Source organism: Hoplias malabaricus, chromosome 3 (genome assembly GCF_029633855.1).
Source record: "Hoplias malabaricus isolate fHopMal1 chromosome 3, fHopMal1.hap1, whole genome shotgun sequence".
NCBI lineage: Eukaryota > Metazoa > Chordata > Actinopteri > Characiformes > Erythrinidae > Hoplias > Hoplias malabaricus.
Window position 1 is genome coordinate 36,354,100 of NC_089802.1, and position 19,946 is coordinate 36,374,045.

Genomic DNA, 19,946 nt, shown 5'->3' on the forward strand with positions numbered 1-19,946 from the left:
CTCACTCATGCTGAGAGATCTGCGTGTTTCTGTCTCAAACATAAGTGTGACCTCATGTATGTAACAAAATGCGCCCCGTATTGGATCTTTTAGTGTCCAAATATGGGACAATTCCGTATTTTACGAGATGGGTGGCAACACTACGTGTGCATATTCTGTCAAGAAAGCAGTACAGACAGAACCATTGTTGAAAATAAAAGAATTGGGTGTTTTGCAGTTCCACTAAAATGGTCTAACGATGTCCATGTTTATCAGCACGACAAAGATTTTTCTCTGTGTATACATTCACATTGACTGCTTTCTACAAAAATCACCTACCCCAACTTTAAGGCTGGAGGAATTATTTGCAAAATAGTGAAATATAGACAATGAAATCTGTAAATGGTTAGTGCAATTGACAATTTTTTAACAGAAATATTACTTTGATTACATTTTATACTAATTCATACTAACTTAAAAACAGTGGTTCAAATACAACCATACATATGTCTTAGCTTGTAGCTGTTTTATAATCTTCTATGTGACTTTAATGCTTTAACAGAGCAATCTCGGCGGGATGACCTGGAGTCTCTTGGTTATGTGCTCATGTATTTCAACTTGGGCTCACTGCCATGGCAAGGCCTGAAAGCTGCCACAAAACGACAGAAATATGAGCGCATCAGTGAGAAGAAAATGTCAACCCCTATTGAAGTGCTTTGCAAGGGCTATCCATGTGAGTTAATACACAGACCACTGAAATAGTGCGTAGTTGTATATGCTTCATATTCATATATGATCCAAGTTCAATTTCTGAATATCAGGAATAATTAGATTTTTATTGTGCCCTGTTTTTAACATAATGTTTCAAAATGTTAATAGGTTTCATCCCACTAAATGTCACCAGATGCCTTGAATTCTAGTTCACTTCATATTAAAGCACTTTCAGCAAAATGTACAGTTTAACATGTTTTACTGACATAATTTCCAGTAGTCACTGTGATAATTTCTTCTTGCTCTATTACACAAATGGCTCTTTGAACAATTGTTAATAGAAAGGCTATTTACAAATGTCGTTCATCTATAGTAGCAATCCAAAAACTGTGACAGGCCTAAATTATAACTTTAATTAAATACCCTGATGATGATATTAATGCTCTGTGTGATAATGTCTCTTTGGCTAAACTTAATTAATTAATTAATGTTCTCCTTTACTTTGTCTGCAGCTGAATTCTCCACATACATGAACTTCTGCCGCTCACTGCGATTTGATGACAAGCCTGATTATTCCTACTTGAGACAGCTGTTCAGAAATCTCTTCCACAGACAGGGATTCTCCTATGACTACGTGTTTGATTGGAACATGCTGAAATTCGTATGTCACTCTCAAAATCTACATAAAACTTCTGACATCATTGCTAGTGATGTGTAATATTCTGGTAACAGTGTTATCATTAACTATTGCTAAGACTAAATGGGTGGAAATATTAACTCATTGATTGGAATAAAAAAAAACATTTTTTCGCAAAAAATATTACATCCTGGTCATACACTTTGGGGGAAAAACACATTTACCATTGGGGCTTCTGAGTGACTAAAGTGCTTAATCACAGAGTGATCCCAAGTTTGTGAGTTATCTCTGAATAAGTAGAATCAAGTTCACCCGAACTCTCAGTGCAGCACTAGTCAATACGGGCATCTATTAGATAATATAACACAATTTGCAATTACCTTTATCCTCCTTTGATAGTGGCAGTTTGAATATGCTTGCATTACATGACTTGGAGGAAATATTTGCTAGCTTTCATCCACCCAGCTTAGAAGCATAGTGTATTGGGGTGAAATAAAGGGTGAAATAAAAAATGAAATGTAGAAATAACTTAACTCTAAAAAAATAACTAAAATCTAATACATTTTAAAACTAAAATAACCTTGCCTGAAAAATGTTTATGATTTTTTGTATAACGGGTGTGTCAAAATAGGGAAAGAGAAAAGTATTTAAATACCCATATAAAAGAAAATGATTCAACTTTAGAAACTAGCTGTGGGGAGTTTTCCCCTTCCCCCACTTAAAATTGGATACACCTGACCTCTGTATCACTAAAATGTGAATTTATTATAATTCTGTGAATAAATTATTATTCTGCATACCTTCTATTCCAGTTCAGAAAAAGGCTGAATATTAAATCAAATTGTATAATGACTTATTCATGCACATATGAAGTATAATATTTGAAGCATTTAAAATAAAAGATAATGAATAGTTTAAATTATATCACAAAATATAACATACACTATATGCGCATTTGTTTGATCTTAGTACATGGCTAGTAGGACAGTGGGAGACATTCACAAATCTGGTGGCCTGTGCATAAAAGCTGTTCATGAGTTTAGTTCTTGATTTTGCACTCCTGTACCATCTCCCTGGTGGTAAGGGTGTGAAGAGATTGTGTTTGGGTTCTTTTTTGATGGCAGTGGGGTTGTAATGTACTTCAGTAATGGAAACTGTTCTTGTTTTGGTTCACCCTCTGGAGAGCCATGTTCCAGTGCAGAGCAGTTCCCACCACGGAACTGTTACTGCTGGAGTGGCTATGAATTTTGGTGTGTATAACAGTCTTCAACCTTCTCAGGAAGTACAAATGTTGCTCTGTCTTCTTTACCTGATGAACTGTGTTTTTGACCAGATTAGATCATTTCTGATGTGTATGCAGTGAAAGGTAGTGTTCCTCACCTATAGGTTTAACCATTAATTATTTAGTCTTGTTTAAGGTCATTATTTAAGGAAGGTTTGTTGTCCCAGGACAGTGTCACCAATCCAGCGATATGTCACCAGCAATCACCACAGTATTATCAGCAAATTTCAGTGATAGTCTGGGAGACAACATAGCCAAACAAAAATAACAATAGACCATGAAACACAACACTCCTGTGTTTATGGTTAATATGCTGGATATAAAAATGTCATTAAAACATGTGACTGGGCTTTTCTTTGCCAGGGGGATGATGATGAAGTCGATGGGGACTGTGTCTTGCATGTGATATGTTAAATATGACATCAGCCAGCAATGAGAAACTGTGAGGGAAAACCCTGTGATATTGTCTGGCTCAGCCTCTTTGCATAGACTTGTTATCTTTAGGGTCTTTCTCACTTCAGCTGTAATGGGTTATAACTGGCTTTTTGTAGTCACCAGTGACATCAGAGGCCAATTCAGTGGACTGAGTATGCAGCAAGGACAGCAATTCGTAGGTACAGTGGACTGAGCTCAAATACTGACTTACCAGCCTGTTCTATTAGATGAACAATAAAGATGGCTGGGGTAGCAGCAATTTTAAATACTTCTCAGTAATGTCCAAGTAGCCATGTAGCATCGCTTTGGTGTCCACAGTTCACACTTTAACACATTTATTTTCTTGGGGATCTTTTAATCTTCTTTTGCATTTTTGAGTCCAGCAGAATTTCTCAAAAATAAAGCTTGCAGAAAAACCTGAAAGCACTGGCCCAACTCTTTTCCAGTGCATGATTGTGTATTTAGTGTACTTTATCACCATACAAGGATGGCAACTGCTTTTCGGTTAATGATAATATGGTTATTCTGATATTTTCAGTTGCCTGCTATAATTGTACACCTTTTCAGCTTTGTGAAGTTTTAATATCAAGCTTTGCACATTTAAATGCAAATATGTAACTGAACCTGACTCACTCACATATTCCTATAAGAATTGCTCCAAAAGGAGAACTATTCAGTGATTTGCATAATGGCAGTGTATGTGTCCTTGTTCAGACCATTTCTTGCCATGGGACATTGAGCTAAATTTTTTTTACAAAGATATTTTGTTATATTGAAATAAAAAAAAGTTTATAGTTTTCTGAAAAATCAAGACATCTGTCGATACCATCATGGAAGCTAGCTTCTGAACTGCACATTTATAACAAGTCAGATGTCTCATTTTTAGCCTGCATGCAGCATCAATGATTTTCAAATAGAAGGACACTTTTCCACTTCAAACCAATCCATCTTAAATTAACCCAGGCCTATAGAAGCAGTCTTTTGGGATTCAGCCTGTATATAAATTCTTTTTTGCATTGGTGTGTTTTACCTTGCATTTGTGAATGCAGTGAAGAACTGTGTTCATAGACAATGGTTTTGGGGAGTGTTTCAGAGCTCATGTAGTGCTTCCCACTACAGAAACATTGTTAAAAAATCTGTTTTTAATGCAGTGCTGTTTGAGGGCCTGAAGACCACAGCCAGCTAATAGTGCTTTTGGGCCTTTGCCTTGTATATAGTATAGTATATAGTATATAGTTTTCTCCAAATTCTCTGAAACTTTTAATGATATTATTTGCCATACATGATGAAATTCTCAAATTCTTTACTATTTTAAGTGGATAAGGTTTATCCTTGAACTATTTCAGTGTTTGCCCAATTTTTCAGAGTGGCGAAACCCTCTCTATCTTTACTTCCGGAAGACTCAGACTGTTTGAGATGTTCTTTTTAAATCCAATCTTGTCACCTATTGCCATTATTCTCAATTTGCATGGGGCAGCACGGTGGCGCAGCAGGTAGTGTCGCAGTCACACATCTCCAGGGGCCTGGAGGTTGTGGGTTCTATTCCCGCTCCAGGTGACTGTCTGTGAGGAGTTGGTGTGTTCTCCCCGTGTGTGCGTGGGTTTCCTCCGGTTGCTCCGGTTTCCTCCCACAGTCCAAAAACACATGTTGGTAGGTGGATTGGCGACTCCAAAGTGTTCATATGTGTGAGTGTGTGAGTGAATGTGTGTGTGTTGCCCTGTGAAGGACTGGCGCCCCCTCCAGGGTGTATTCCTGCCTTGCGTCCAATGATTCCAGGTAGGCTCTGGACCCACCGCGACCCTGAATTGGATAAATGGTTACAGATAATGAATGAATGATTTGCATGTCATTGCATTGTTTTTATTTCCAGTATTTTTGCTCAGCATCCCAAAATATTTTGGAAAAATGCAGTTGAACAATCTTATTATTTAATTATACCTAATACATGCATACCTTTGTTAAAGTTAAAATGTATGTTGTAAATTATATACAGTAGTATTTAAATCATCTAACATCTTTGTGATATGAAGCAGTTGTGTACTCTATACAATATTTTACTGTATAAACATTTGAAACAATACAGTGCATATTCTAGGACACAATAGTTAAATGTAAATAATGCACCTCAAAAATCAATAATTAATGAAATGAAATTGGAAAAAACTTTGTGCAAACACAAGCTTTTGTGTTTTTTACAGGGGTCCAGCAGGACAGCAGAGGAAAAAGAGAAGGATCAGAGAGGAGGAGAGGGAGAGGAGAGGGATGAGAGGACTGGAGGACCTCAGGGGTCTGCTGCCCGCGCGCTGCCCTCTGGCCCCAACCTGCCAGTGCCCAACAGAGTTCGCAATGGCCCGGACCCACCTGGCTCTGCATCACGTGTCCCACAGTCTGGTGAGTTTTAATATATATATTTTTTAATCATCCAAATTAAAAAATTTTATATTAATAATATACATTGATTAACCAGATGTGACTGGAGAAATCGACAGTTATATATATGTATGTGTTATAAATAGACAGTGGTATATTTAACAAAAAAGCACAAAATTCAAAGTGGCACGGTGGCGCAGCAGGTAGTGTCGCAGTCACACAGCTCCAGGGACCTGGAGGTTGTGGGTTCGATTCCTACTCCAAGTGACTGTCTGTGAGGAGTTGGTGTGTTCTCCCCTTGTCCGCGTGGGTTTCCTCCGGGTGCTCCAGTTTCCTCCCACAGTCCAAAAACACACGTTGGTAGGTAGATTGGTGACTCAAAAGTGACTGTAGGTGTGAGTGTGTGTGTTGCCCTGTGAAGGACTGGCGGCCCCTCCAGGGTTTATTCTTGCCTTGCGCCCAATGATTCCAGGTAGGCTCTGGACCTACCGCGACCCTGAATTGGATAAGCGGTTACAGATAATGAATGAATGAATGTGACTTTTGAAGGTGGTGCAGACCTTGACAGTGATCTAAGCAGGCAACTAATAGGCAACATATGTGGTCTTCTACATGAGTAGAAGGCAAGACTTCAACAATATTGTATTACAGTAGTCCATTTGTTTTACACACCCAACAAGTACACAGAGCGCTGCATGAAAAGAATAGTGCAAATTGTTAGACACCCTTTATAAGTCAATTTCCTATATATGACTTATATATTACTTGATTTTTTTCTACTACAAAGTTGTATGTAATTTCTTTTTAAGCTTTGTTTATTTATTATTATTTTTTTACTGCTTTTTCTGACAATTTTTATGTATAACCAATATATAAATATGTGCTTTAAAATGTAGCCATTCTAATTTATATTTTACTCCTGTCATAACCTACATTAACACTGGCCTGATCAGCCAAACTGGAAAAGTCTCTTCCCATCTCTTTTATTTGGGGAAGGTTCTCAGCCCCTGCCTGAAGTGAGCATGCCCTAATTAAGGGAGAGAAGATACAGATTTCAGACAGTGATTACTTAGTGAAGGTTGTACTGATATCAGTGGCTTGTTTTACTGACAGAATTCTGGAGACAGCTGTCCCTGAGTCAATAAAGCTCCACTAAAAAGTGCATTTGTTTTTAGTTACCAGCATCTGATATTAGTCTGACAAATGCAGTGCTTATGGTAAAGCCTTTGTTTTACAGAGTTTCTATTAGATGTACAAATACATTTTAAAATGTTTTTTCTATAAAATATAATTGTAATTCAATATCCATACATTCTTCTGCTCTTTTGTCATTTTATGGTAACTTTTGTGTAGTATTAAAACTGACAACTGTTGTTTTATTTTTTAAACAAACAAAACAACCCCCTTAAGTATCAAGTATTTGTTGAGTATAGGTTTCCCCTTATGAGTCTTGGTTCCTTAGTGCAGGGGGAGATTTTCCTTGCCACAATTTCCCTTGGCTTGCTCAGGGGAAGCATGGACCTGGATCTACTTAAAGCTGCTTTGTGATGGTTTTTGTTGTGAAAACTGCTATATAATCAAAATTATATTGATTGATGTATTATTATAGAGTATGTTAAAAGTTGTAGTAGCTTTAATATTCAAAGATCTCTACATATTATCTGTGGCTAACTTTCAGAGCTTTAGTTTTATGAATATGAAACTTTAAGAAGGAGACAAACAATATTACACCATTGTCAATGTCAGCATTTGTTTGAGATTGCAAAACAAAAACCATGACTTTCTCCTACTTTACAGATGACAGAACAATTATAAGTATCATCCCACATATTACTAATAATCCTTAAATATGGGATAAATAAACACCACTTGGGGCACACTCTAGGCACACTGCTGTCTCCTGATTAAAAAAAAAATTTCTTAATTAGTAAGTAATTAATAACTTATTCTAATGTACTGACACTTTAAATTAAGAGTGTGCTTTGAAAAATCTTAAGTTTGAAATCTTAATAAAATCTTTTACAGAAAGCTTAAACCCTTTGTGCCACAAAGTTCATAGAAGTAGATGTTTCTTTGTTCATTCATTAACTCAAACAAAAATAATTATCTTATCAAAACACTCTTTTAAATAATTACTTTTTTGGACAATAAGTTTCATTATTCTATATTATACAATATGGAGGAATAATTATGTTTAAGTAAGTAATAAATGCTTGTTTATGGAAATCTGAAAGTTAATTAGGCAGCAAACTATATTTAAATGGAAAAGACCACACAAATGCTAAAATGCCAAACGTACCAAGGGTTAGAAAAATAACACTTTATGCAATGTATTCTAAACATCTGGTTTTGGTGTAAAGACATTTAGTGCATTAAGCCCAACTTGTTTATAACTGGTAGCTCTTTTAGCATATTCTTTTTGTTTTTCCAAGTAACTGTAAACAGTAAAGGCATGATATACCCTCAGATTTATTCAACAAGACCCTACCAGATTTCTTTTCAACCAGTCATTTAACTTATCTAATCTAGGTTGAAACTTTTTAAGTGTTCTCTCATAGCTTCATCTACACCAAGATTTCACCTTTTTCCTGCAATATCCTGCATTCAATCAAGTCCATTAGATGGCACATGCCAAACACTACTGACCTCTGTAAAGCCGAGTCTATTAGGTCTACTAGATATTCATTCATCACATTTGCCATTAGGCTGAGTGTTACTACCCCTCCGGAGTCACCGATCAAACCAGTGTTTGAAAAGAAGTTCCAGAAAACTCTGCAATAGATACATTCTCAAAATGATCAATGGTTTCATCATATCAGTATACTGGATAACAATTATAAATAATTTTAAGATTTCCACAACTTTATTGGAAAGAAGAAAATGTTTTCTAAGCCTCCATAATTTCTTCAAATTTATGTTGTCAAATATGCTATTGGGAGGCATGGTGGCACAGCAGGTAATGTCACAGTCACACAGCTCCAGGGACCTGGAGGTTGTGGGTTTAAGTCCCGCTCCGGGTGACTGTCTGTGAGGAGTGTGGTGTGTTCTCCCTGTGTCTGCGTGGGTTTCCTCCGGGTGACTGTCTGTGAGGAGTTTGGTGTGTTCTCCCTGTGTCTGCGTGGGTTTCCTCCGGTTGACTGTCTGTGAGGAGTTTGGTGTGTTCTCCCTGTGTCTGCGTGGGTTTCCTCCAGGTGCTTTGGTTTTCTCCCATGGTCCAAAAAACACATTGGTAGGTGAATTGACACAATGTTCAAAAAGTGTCCATAGGGGTGTGTGTGTGTCTCTGTGAAGGACTGGCGCCATCTCCAGGGTGTGTTCCTGCTTTGTGCCCAATGATTCTGGGTAGGCTCCGGACCCACCGTGACATTGAATTGGATAAGAGGTTACAGACAATAAATGAATGAAATTGCTATTCCAAAAGCTTATACAGGCAGCAACAGATATTTGAGTTCTATGCAGGACAGATCTTATTTTGTTATTTGTAAAAACTTTGCGTATCAAAAGACACTGGTGAATGAATAAGTAGAAGAGTCTAATTTATCTATTTTTCTACAAATCATAGGAGGGACATCTAAAACCATTGCAGGATAAACAACGTGGGAAAAAACATCTGCTTTTGAGAGTAAAATTCTACCAGATATAGAAATATCACATTGTAGCAACGAAGAGGTTCAAAATTGATGAATGATCTTTTTTTCCAGGTCTTTACATATCGTTATACCTAAATATTTAATTTCACGTTTGACTGGAATATTGCAGATTTCCAAGTCAATGGTGGACTTAACAGGAAGCAGCCCACATTTCTAAATCTTAAGATAAAGGCCAAATGCATCAGAAAAAGACTTAACAGCATTCGATACACATAGAATTTGTTGCTTATTTAAAAAAATAAAAATGTGTAATCTGATAATGTATTCACCAATAGTTATACGTTCTATGTGACATTTCTGAGATGCAAGGCTAAGAGTTGCATCAGTAAAAGAAAACGGTAAGGTGTGGGAGTTCAAATGAGAACGCTGAGGCGAGGTTGATTTTTAACCCAAAAATCCCGAGGAGGAAAACTTTATTAATCCTTGCCGCGAAAAGAATCATCTCTCTAACCCAACACTAGCCGACTCCTCGGCCACTCATGAACCTGAACCGAGTCCTCTATTCAGTCCGATGTCTAGGGTTAACGGAACGGTCTCCCTAACACAGCGTCTGTGTGTGAATATTGTTCATAAGCGTTCAGTAGTCCCTACACAGGCCCCCCCAGTATTCATCAACACAGACATGTTCAGACGACGAGGGGGGCGTGACACCCGGCCGAAACGGCCCTTGTGGTGAGGAACAGAGGGTGCAGGACCACCAGGAGGTGTGAGTGCAGTGGGAACAATAGCATTGGGAGGGCGCCCGCGACGTGCAGGTTGTGCGAGTATCACAGGCTCATTCAAGTCCAGGTGAGCAGGCTTAAGACGGTCCACGGAGATCCGCTCGCGTGTACCTCCTAAGTCTACAATGAAAAACTTGTCCCCTGGGGCGATCACTCGGAATGGACCATCGTAGACCGGACGAAGAGGGGTGCGGTGAGCGTCATGGCGGACAAAAACATAGTTTGCCTTGTGCAGAGTACGAGGGACCTGTGAATGCTGCAGGCCGTGCTGAGAGGTGGGCAGGGGAACAAAAGTCCTCGAGAACTCCTGAAGGGCAGGACGCTGCTGACTGGCCGACCATGGGCCCGTGACTGTTGGGAGGAATTCGCCAGGGACCCGCAGCACTTGGCCGTACACCAGCTCTGCTGAGGATGCTTGGAGGTCCTCCTTAGGTGCAGCACGAAGACCCAGCATAACCCATGGAAGTTTGTCTACCCAATTGTCACCTTTCAGGCTGGCCCGGAGAGCAGCCTTCATGGAACGATGGAAACGTTCGCACAACCCATTAGCCTGAGGGTGGTACGCAGTTGTGTGGTGGATTCGCACACCAAGATCCCTAGCTAGACAGTGCCAGATTGCGGATGTGAACTGCGAGCCCCGGTCCGAAGAAATGTCGGATGGAACCCCGAAACGTGCAACCCACGTGCCAAGGAAAGCCCTGGCAACCTCCGTTGATGTTGTCAATGACAACGGAACGGCCTCTGGCCACCTCGTTGCCCGGTCGACCATAGTGAGGAGATGTGTAAAGCCCCGAGACGGCGGAAGGGGCCCCACCAGGTCCACATGCACGTGATCAAAACGCCGCTCAGGAACAGGGAAAACTGCTAAGGGGGCTTTGATGTGCTGATGCACCTTAGCTCGCTGACAGGCCACACAAGTGTTCGCCCAGTAACGCACATCCTTCTTGAGGCCACGCCAGACAAACTTGGCTGCCACCAGTCTTTGCGAAGCCTTAGTACCAGGATGAGAAAGGCCGTGTATGGCGTCAAAAACCTGTCTACGCCATCCAGTAGGAACGACGGGTCTGGGCTGGCCCGTGGAGGTGTCGCAGAGAAGTGTCACACCAGCATCGCCAAAAGGGATGTCCTCTAGCTGCAAACAGGTGGTCGCATTTTTGAGGGTCCGGATCTCCAGGTCGGAAAGCTGGTCAGCGGCCATCTCGGAGTAATCAATGCCCACATGCACAGCAGCTGTAACTGAGCGCGAGAGGCAGTCGGCCACAGGGTTGCTCTTCCCGGCGACATGTTGGATGTGGGTAGTGAACTCGGAGATGAAAGCAAGTTGTCTTTGCTGGCGAGCGGACCATGGTTCCGAAGTCTTGGCCATGGCAAAAACCAGTGGTTTGTGGTCAACAAAAGCCGTGAACAGGCGGCCCTCCAAGAGAAAACGGAAATGACGCACGGCCAGATAAAGGGCAAGGAGCTCGCGGTCGAAAGCACTATACTTGCGCTCATTTGGACGAAGTTGCCGACTGAAGAAAGCCAGCGGTTGCCAAGCACCATTGACCCACTGCTCGTGCACAGCCCCTATTGCATAATCCGATGCGTCGGTGGTGATTGCAATAGGTGCGTTCGGAATCGGGTGTGCCAGCATGGTAGCTTTTGCTAGCGCGCATTTGGAGGCATTGAATGCCTGAGCCCTCTCATCGGTCCAGTCCACCAGGTGCTTGGCAGGTTTACCCTTAAGCGCTTCGTAAAGGGAACGCATGACACTGGCTGCTCGTGGGATAAATCGATGATAAAAGTTTATCATGCCCAGGAACTCTTGCAAAGCTTTGATGGTGAGGGGACGGGCCAAACCTTGGATTGCTTCCACTTTGTCAGGAAGCGGAACAGCACCAGTGCTGGAGATGCGATGACCGAGGAAGTCAATGGTGGTCGAGCCAAACTGGCACTTCGCAGGGTTGATAATAAGGCCATGCTGGCTGAGGCGCTCGAATAAAACTCTGAGGTGCTGTGAATGTTCCGACCTGCAGGTGCTGGCAACCAATATGTCATCCAGGTACACAAACAAAAAGGGGAGGTCACGCAGTACACTGTCCATGAGACGTTGGAAGGTTTGACCTGCATTTTTGAGACCAAAAGGCATGCGAAGAAATTCGAACAGGCCAAATGGGGTGGTTACAGCAGTCTTCGGAACATCTGCAGGGTGCACAGGAACCTGGTGGTATCCGCGGACCAAATCCACTTTAGAAAAAATGACTGTACCAGCTAAACGAGCAGAAAAGTCTTGTATGTGCGGGATCGGGTAACGGTCTGGGGTAGTGGCGTCGTTAAGGCGACGGTAATCACCGCACGGCCGCCATCCACCACCTGGTTTCTGGACCATATGCAGAGGAGAGGCCCACGGGCTGTTGGACCGTCGCACAATGCCAAGGCGTTCCATGGTGTTGAACTCGGCTTCAGCAATGGAGAGCTTTGCCGGATCTAAACGTCTGGGCCTTGCATACACGGGTGGGCCTGTGGTGGTGATGTGGTGCTCCACCCCATGTTTGCTTGCCAGAGCTGTGAACGTGGGCTCTGTGAGACTCGGAAAACTGGCCAGGATCTTCGCAAACTCGTCAGAGGGGGAGAGTGTGCTGGACAACTTGAAAGAGCCAGAGTGACTGAGGGAACAAGGGAGTGAACTGAATGTTTCTGGGTCGACGAGGCGCCTGTTCTTCACATCGACAAGCAGATTATTAGCGCACAAGAAATCCGCGCCCAGAAGCGGTGTGGAAACTTTGGCCAGGATAAAATCCCAATTAAACCGCTGCCCATTAAAACACAAAGGCACTGACCGTCTGCCATAGGTGAGGATAGGACTGCCATTGGCTGCTTCCAGCGGTGGACCTACGCCACGGGACTCCACATCCAATTTTGAAGCGGGCAGTACACTAACCTGGGCTCCCGTGTCACACAGAAAACGGCGACCCGAATCAGCGTCTGTAAGGAAAAGCAGGCTGCTGGAACGGCCGGCACCTGTAGCCGCTAACAGGCGCCGGCCCGGTCGTTTCCCTTGAAGTTGCACGGTGAGCGGCATTTCTTGGCCTTGTCTCCGAAACGCGCATGGTAGAAACAGAGAGTAGTAGTGGGCTGGGGTGCTGTCGGACGCGTAGCGGCGTGACACTGTTGTCTGGCCGAGACTATTTTGTCAGCCTCTCTAGCCAGAGCCCGAGGCTCCACAATGCTGGAGTTTGCCAGCGCCGCAAGAACCTCTCCAGGCAGTTGTTGTAGAAAAAGTTCTCTAAAAAGAAAACATGGTTCATGCTCACCCAGAAGCGACAGCATGTGGTCCATGAGCTCTGATGGTTTGGAATCGCCCAACCCCGGTAATGAGAGAAGCTGGCGGGCACGTTCGGCGTCAGACAGTTCAAAAGTTTGCGAGAGCAGTGCTTTTAATCCGGCATATTAAATCTGGGGGGTTTTGCAGAAAGTTAATTACCCTGGAAGCTGTGCTGCTGTTCAGCGCTGCGACCACGTAATAGTATTTTGTCTCGTCGTCCGTGATTCTCCTAATGGCGAACTGAGCCTCAGCTTGAACGAACCAAATGGCGGCGTGTTCTTCCCAAAACTCCGGTAATTTCAGGGCTACGGCGTTCGTGGCCATGTTTGGAGGCTTTGAAATCGTTCAAAGAGCCGTCGGGGTCACCAGTGTGGGAGTTCAAATGAGAACGCTGAGGCGAGGTTGATTTTTAACCCAAAAATCCCGAGGAGGAAAACTTTATTAATCCTTGCCGCGAAAAGAATCATCTCTCTAACCCAACACTAGCCGACTCCTCGGCCACTCATGAACCTGAACCGAGTCCTCTATTCAGTCCGATGTCTAGGGTTAACGGAACGGTCTCCCTAACACAGCGTCTGTGTGTGAATATTGTTCATAAGCGTTCAGTAGTCCCTACAAAGGTGAGTTTGGGCAACCTTGTCTGATGTCTCAATTTATATGAAATCTTTCTGCGGTACCGTTATAGTGGAGTCAGTTAATTCATTAGTCATTATTTAATCACTAATTAATTATTAATTAATCTGCTGAGCAGGTAATGCTTACAGTTTTATTTAAGTATAAATATGCAATTTCCCTAGATTAATAATGGGGTCTTTGGACTTGCCTTCTGTGAACAATTTCAACACACAAACAGAGCACACCCGTATATTATAGAAAAGCTATTTATTTGGATAAACAATATCATTCATAACATGGGATTAATTATTAAAGTATTATAGAATGGGCTATTTGGCAAACCAAAACTTGTATATGACCTTCAATAATGTGCGATGAAGGGGAGTTAACTGAGACTATTAAGAGGTAACTAGTAACTAAAAGGCGTGTGTAATTATCAAAGTATTGAACTTGGCATTCAACCCTGGAAAGCATGCTTGAGAGCCTACCGGATCACCGAAGAATGAGCTTTTTCACAGTTGTTCACACCAGATGAAGTTCCGGTCTGAGTGGGAGGTCCTGAACTATCAGTCAGCTCCACAGGAGCTATCTCTCTGGGCTTATTTGCAGGATTCTGACGAGCAACGACTCTTGGTTGATGGAGGCCTCAAGCATCTTGGGGACGCTGGCAGTTCTCAATCTGGGCTGGCTGGTCCTTCAGCACTCTAGACAGTAGATTCTGTAGCTCGGTGAAGTGCTAGTTCCTGCCGAAGTGAATCGTCCTTTGTTCATTGGTGAATCCTGAAGTTAATTCGTTGCTTAGTTGATTCTCTGTGCTGGAACTTGAAGATCCGAACTCCACTCAAAACTGAACTCCAAAAATACACTCACTCTGTCTGACTTACAGACTAAAGATTCCTCCTACGTGCAAGGCTTTGATTACCTTCAGAGAGATTAATTTGGAGATTCATATCCTGAGTTCACTACAACAGAAATAATTTATGTATTTCTGTTTTATTTAAATAAACAGAAATTTATTTATTTCTGTTTAAAAGTCTGAATAGTATTAATAAAATCTGGACCAAAATCAAACACATTTAAGTCATTTAAGAAGATAAAAGAATTTTCAAGGAAATCAAGGAAAAGTAGAAAACTATCATCCTGTCACAAGTTAGAATAGTCCAACAGATCAAGCGCTTGTCTAATGTTGTTAGAAATTAATCTTCCTGATATAAAGCCTGAGTTTCATCAATAATAAAATCAAGAACAATTTACATTGTTTTAGAATATATAGAAGCTAATATTTTATAATCATTATTTAAAAGGCTTATAGGGGTGCCAATTTTTCAGTTGTGTGTGTGCGGTCCTTCTGAGGTTTAAGAATTAATTTTATATTACTTTGCATCATAGAAGAATGAAGTACACTGCAGTTATGCTTTTCTTGTAAACATTATATGAAGAAGGAATATGTTCCTTTGAAAATTTTTTTATAAAATTTAGCTTTTAAGCCATCATTCCCAGGAGATTTGTTTAACTTCAATTTATCTATTGCATCTGTAATTCTTTAAGATGAATAGTAGATTCACATGTAGTCCTATGATCTTCACAGATAAGAGTAATATACTTTAGGTTAAGCGAATTAAAGAAGAAATGGAAAGCCTGTTGAGAGGATTCTGACTGATACAAATCCTGATAGAATGATTTAAAAAATTTTGAGATTTCATCATGAGTATCTAAATTTACAACCATTAAAACTAATCTAGATAGAGTTATAATGAATACATTGTTTCTCCAAATTAAAAAAGTATTTGTTTTTTTTGTGATCTAATCACTTATCTGGTTTAAGACATCACACAAGCTGTTAACTCTTGTTGGAAGTGCTGCTTTAAATGATGTATTGGTCATGTTAAGACTGTGATACGCCAAGCAGAAACAAAGATAAAATTTTAAAAAATACATTACAAAACCACATTCATGTATAAACGATCACATAATGAAATTGTTCTGGCATTTCAAATATTTAAAAAAATGCATAATTTATTTATTATGCTGAAACATAAATAAAGGTTTGAATGTGCTGACTCTATTTGTCAGGGCAGTGGCAAAAAAGGGTGACCAATAGCATTGTTCCCACTAAAACCGAATAAGGTAGGTAGGCAATCTTTAATTCTTTGGTTTCCCACATAGTTTATGTATATTAGTTCCCACTCCCCACAATCCCCACCTCTCTGCCCACCTGTCCATTTTTAAGTCCCAGTGTGGCCCTTGAGCTGAAAAGTTTGCCCATCCCTTGTATACAGCCTAAATTTACAACCTTTTATAGTGTAAATGAACTGAATAATTAATATTTGTCTCCTAATCTATAAGCTAATTTGTATATTACAGTAACATAAAAAGCATATATTTTATTTAGTAGTGTTTTATTTTTAATCCTAGTTTATATTGAAAGGTATCAATTTGATGTTTGAGTGTTTAAGGATTAATTATGAGTTATGATAACTTTTTAAAAATAGTATTATCTCAAAAGATAGCAAATACAATCCATATTAACTTGTTTGTGCTCTGAGGAAGATAAGACCTTTCAAGTGATGTCACGACACAACCTCCTTAGACTGTTCCGTGTGATTAAGGTTACTAATGAGGAGTCTTCCTAAGGCTTAGAAATGTATTTAAACCTGTTGAGATTTGATACTCATCTCTCAAAAATAGACAAGTGTAATCTGCCAACTGGCTTATAATCAAACTTTTATTGCCAATTTCCATACCATAAATTTAGAAGTTCAGCTGCTAGCAGAAATACAAAAGGAGAAATAGGATAGCCCTCGCACATATCTCTTTCATTAGTAAATTGAAGAGATATTCCAGACATCTAGAGAAACAAAGCTATTAATTTCAATGTATACAGTATGTATTATTTTGTATTATTATTTGGTGCTTCATTTATATCTCCCCCACCACCACAAATGCTGAAGGATATTTAAGGCAAATGTTAATTATACATGATGAAATTTTTAGTGAAAAACTGTTGTTCATATATGGCCTATTAAACCCATATAAATTCCACCCCAAGAGAAAAAATAAACATTACTACAGTTGCTGGTGATAAAATTAGAATATCATTAAAAAGTTGATTTATTTCAGTAATTCCATTCAAAAAGTGAAACTTGTATATTATACTCATTCATTACACACAGACTGATATATTTCAAGTGTTTATTTATTTTAATAAATAAGATGGCAAGCCAAGCAACCAAAATTTCTTACATGTCAGAAATCAATCTGGATGTCCGACTGCTCACTCTGAGCTTGTTTGGCGAATTAATCAGGCATCGTTTCTCCCTACTAATGAAACTAATGAAAACCCCTAATTCAGTTTCTCAGAAAATTAGAATATTGTGAAAATGTTCAATATTGAAGACACCTGTAAAGCCCTTTAAATGGTCTCTCAGTCTAGTTCTGTAGGGCACACAATCAAGTCTGCTGATTTGACAGTTGTCCAAAAGACGACCATTGACACCTTACACAAGGGAAAAGGAGCCCCAACTAAGTATTGAGTGCTGTACATGTTCATACTTTTCAGTCGGCCAGCATTCCTAAAAAAAATTTTTTGTGTTGGTCTTAAGCAATATTCTAATTTTCAGAGATACTGAATTAGGGGTTTTCATTAGTTGTCAGTTATAATCATCAAATTAAAATAAATAAATACTTAAATCTTATAGCTTATGTGACATGTTTTTAAGCCTAATTGGGTCTTAGTTTACTGTATTTCAAGATTGGTCTGAATTTTTACTCAATCTGATAATATTTGACATGCAGTGTGAGGGGAGAAACGATGCCTGATTAATTCACCAAACAAGCTCAGAGTGAGCAGTCGGACATCCAGATGGATTTCTAAAATGTAAGAAATTTTGGTTGCTTGGCTTGCCATCTTGCCTCGATGGTTATTTTTACATCCGAGTCACAGAAAACACAGAGCGAGGTGAAAAAGCTTTTGACACTTGTACAGTACAGTTATAGGTCTCCTCCAATTTGCTCTGCAAATTGGACAATTTGTATTGTCCATGTCTTCCCAGAGGGTAAACATCTTCTCCCTTTTTTGTTGTTCCTTCTCCAGCTTTTCTTCATTTTTGTAACACAGGGCAATGTATTTTTGCTGAACTCTGTGTTTGCATGTTGAAAAACTAAGCATATGACAATGGAAAGCATGACAGAAGCAAAAACCTTGCAAAACAGATAAGACAGTGACACAGCCGCTATGTGTGAGTAGCATGTTCATCTGAACAATCACTTTTTTTACTTTTGCAGGTTTTCTCAAGGCACCATGAATAATTCAAGCATGCGGTGAGAGATAGCACTAATGATAAAGATTTTAAAAATTGCACAGAATATGCCTGGCTTTACAGCCACAATTTTATTGCAAATCACACAAATTTGCTCCAAGTTTTTGGTATCTCCTGTTTCATTTGGATTTAAATGAAAAAGACTGCTCTCCTGTCTGGGGGACTCTGATGGTAGACTGGCTACCAGTTCCCAACTCACCTGCCTTGAAACCAGTTATAGTGTGGCAAAAAAAAAGTATTTAGTCAGTCACTGATTGTGCAAGTTCTCCTACTTAGAAAGATGAGAGAGGTCTGTAATTTTCATCATAGGTACACTTAAACTATGAGAGACAAAGTGAGAAACACAGATCTGTAACTTCTTCTTTTAGAAGCTTTTCTGTCCTCCACTCGTTACCTGTATTAATGGCACCTATTTGACCTCATTATCTGTATAAAAGACACCTGTCCACGGCCTCAAACAGTCAGACTCAAAGCCCATCCATGGCCAAGACCAAAGAGCTGTTGAAGGACACCAGGAAGAAAACTGTAGACCTGCACCAGGCTGGAAAGAGTGAATCTACAATAGAGAGCATTTAGAGCAATTGTAAAAAAATGAAAGTCATGCAAGACCACTGATAATCTCCCTCGATCTGGGGCCCCACACAAGATCTCATTCCGTGGGGTCAAAACGATCATGGTGATCAATGGTGAGTAAAAATCCCAGAACTACAAGGAGGGACTTGATGAATGACCTGCAGAGAGCTGGGACCAAAGTAACAAAGGCTACCATCAGTAACACACTACGCTGAGAGGGACTCAAATCCTGCAGTGCCATTTCTGTCCCCCTGCTTAAGCCAGTACATGTCCAGGCCTGTTTGAAGTCTGCCAGGGAGCATATGGATGATCCAGAAGAGGATTGGGAGAATATCATGTGGTCAGATGAAACCAAAATAGAACTTTTTGTTAAAAACTCAATACGTCGTGTTTGGAGGAAGAAGAATTCTGAGTTGCATCTCAAGAACACCATTCTTACTGTAAAGCATGGGGATGGAAACATCATGTTTGGGGCTGTTTTTCTGCAAAGGGGACAAGGACGACTGATTTGTGTTAAAGGAAGAATGAACGAGGCCAAATATCTTGAGATTTTAAGACAAAACTTCCTTCTATCAGTGATAGCATTGAAGATGGAATATGCCTAGGTCTTCTAGCATGACCATGATCCCAAACACATTGCTTGGGCAACGAAGGAGTGGCTCCGTAAAAAGCATTTTAAGGACCTGGAGTGGCCTACCCAGTCTCCAGACCTCAATCCCTTAGAAAATTTGTGAAGGGAGTTGAAAGTCCATATTGCCCAGCGACAGCCCCAAAACATTACTGTTCTAGAGGAGATCTGCATGGAGGAACAGGCCAAAATACCAGCTACAGTGTGTGTAAACCTGGTGAAGACATATAGGAAATGTTTGACCTCTGTCATTGCAACCAAAGTATTGAGTTGAACTTTTGCAATTGCCAAATACTTATTTTCCAATGTAATTTACAAATAAATTCTTTTTGCTCATTTTGTCTCTAGTAGTTGAAGTGTACCTATTATGAAAATTACAGACCTCTCTCATCTTTCTAAGAAGGAGAACTCGCACAATCAGTGGCTGACTAAATACTTTTTGCCCCACTGTATCTACCGTCCATTCCCAGCATCTCCTACAGTCCATAGCGTCACTCCACATTTGTGGCACACGTTACCCCCATTCAGCAGCTCCTGGATATTTCATGGGACTGATTAAGCACAGACCTTTACTAAAGACCTCCACTACCTATAAATACTCAAAGGCTACTTCTACATGCAGTTAAATTAAAACCATTTTAATTTTATAATAGTTTTATAATTTGACCAGAGGAGGAACCCCCCCCAATTGTGAGTCTTGGTTCCTCCTAAGGTTTACTCC

At 40.4% G+C, this 19,946-nt stretch overlaps 1 protein-coding gene across 2 annotated transcripts in view; it reads left to right on the top strand.

The window, feature by feature from the left end:
• csnk1e (casein kinase 1, epsilon) overlaps nucleotides 1-19,946 on the top strand; it is a 39,215-nt gene that overhangs the window by 4,204 nt on the left and 15,065 nt on the right. For both annotated transcript variants that reach the window (XM_066665756.1, XM_066665757.1), the window contains exons 6-8: nucleotides 542-712; nucleotides 1,203-1,351; nucleotides 5,243-5,435. In XM_066665756.1, coding sequence (XP_066521853.1) covers nucleotides 542-712; nucleotides 1,203-1,351; nucleotides 5,243-5,435 — 513 coding nt within the window. The remainder of the gene's footprint in view (nucleotides 1-541; nucleotides 713-1,202; nucleotides 1,352-5,242; nucleotides 5,436-19,946) is intronic.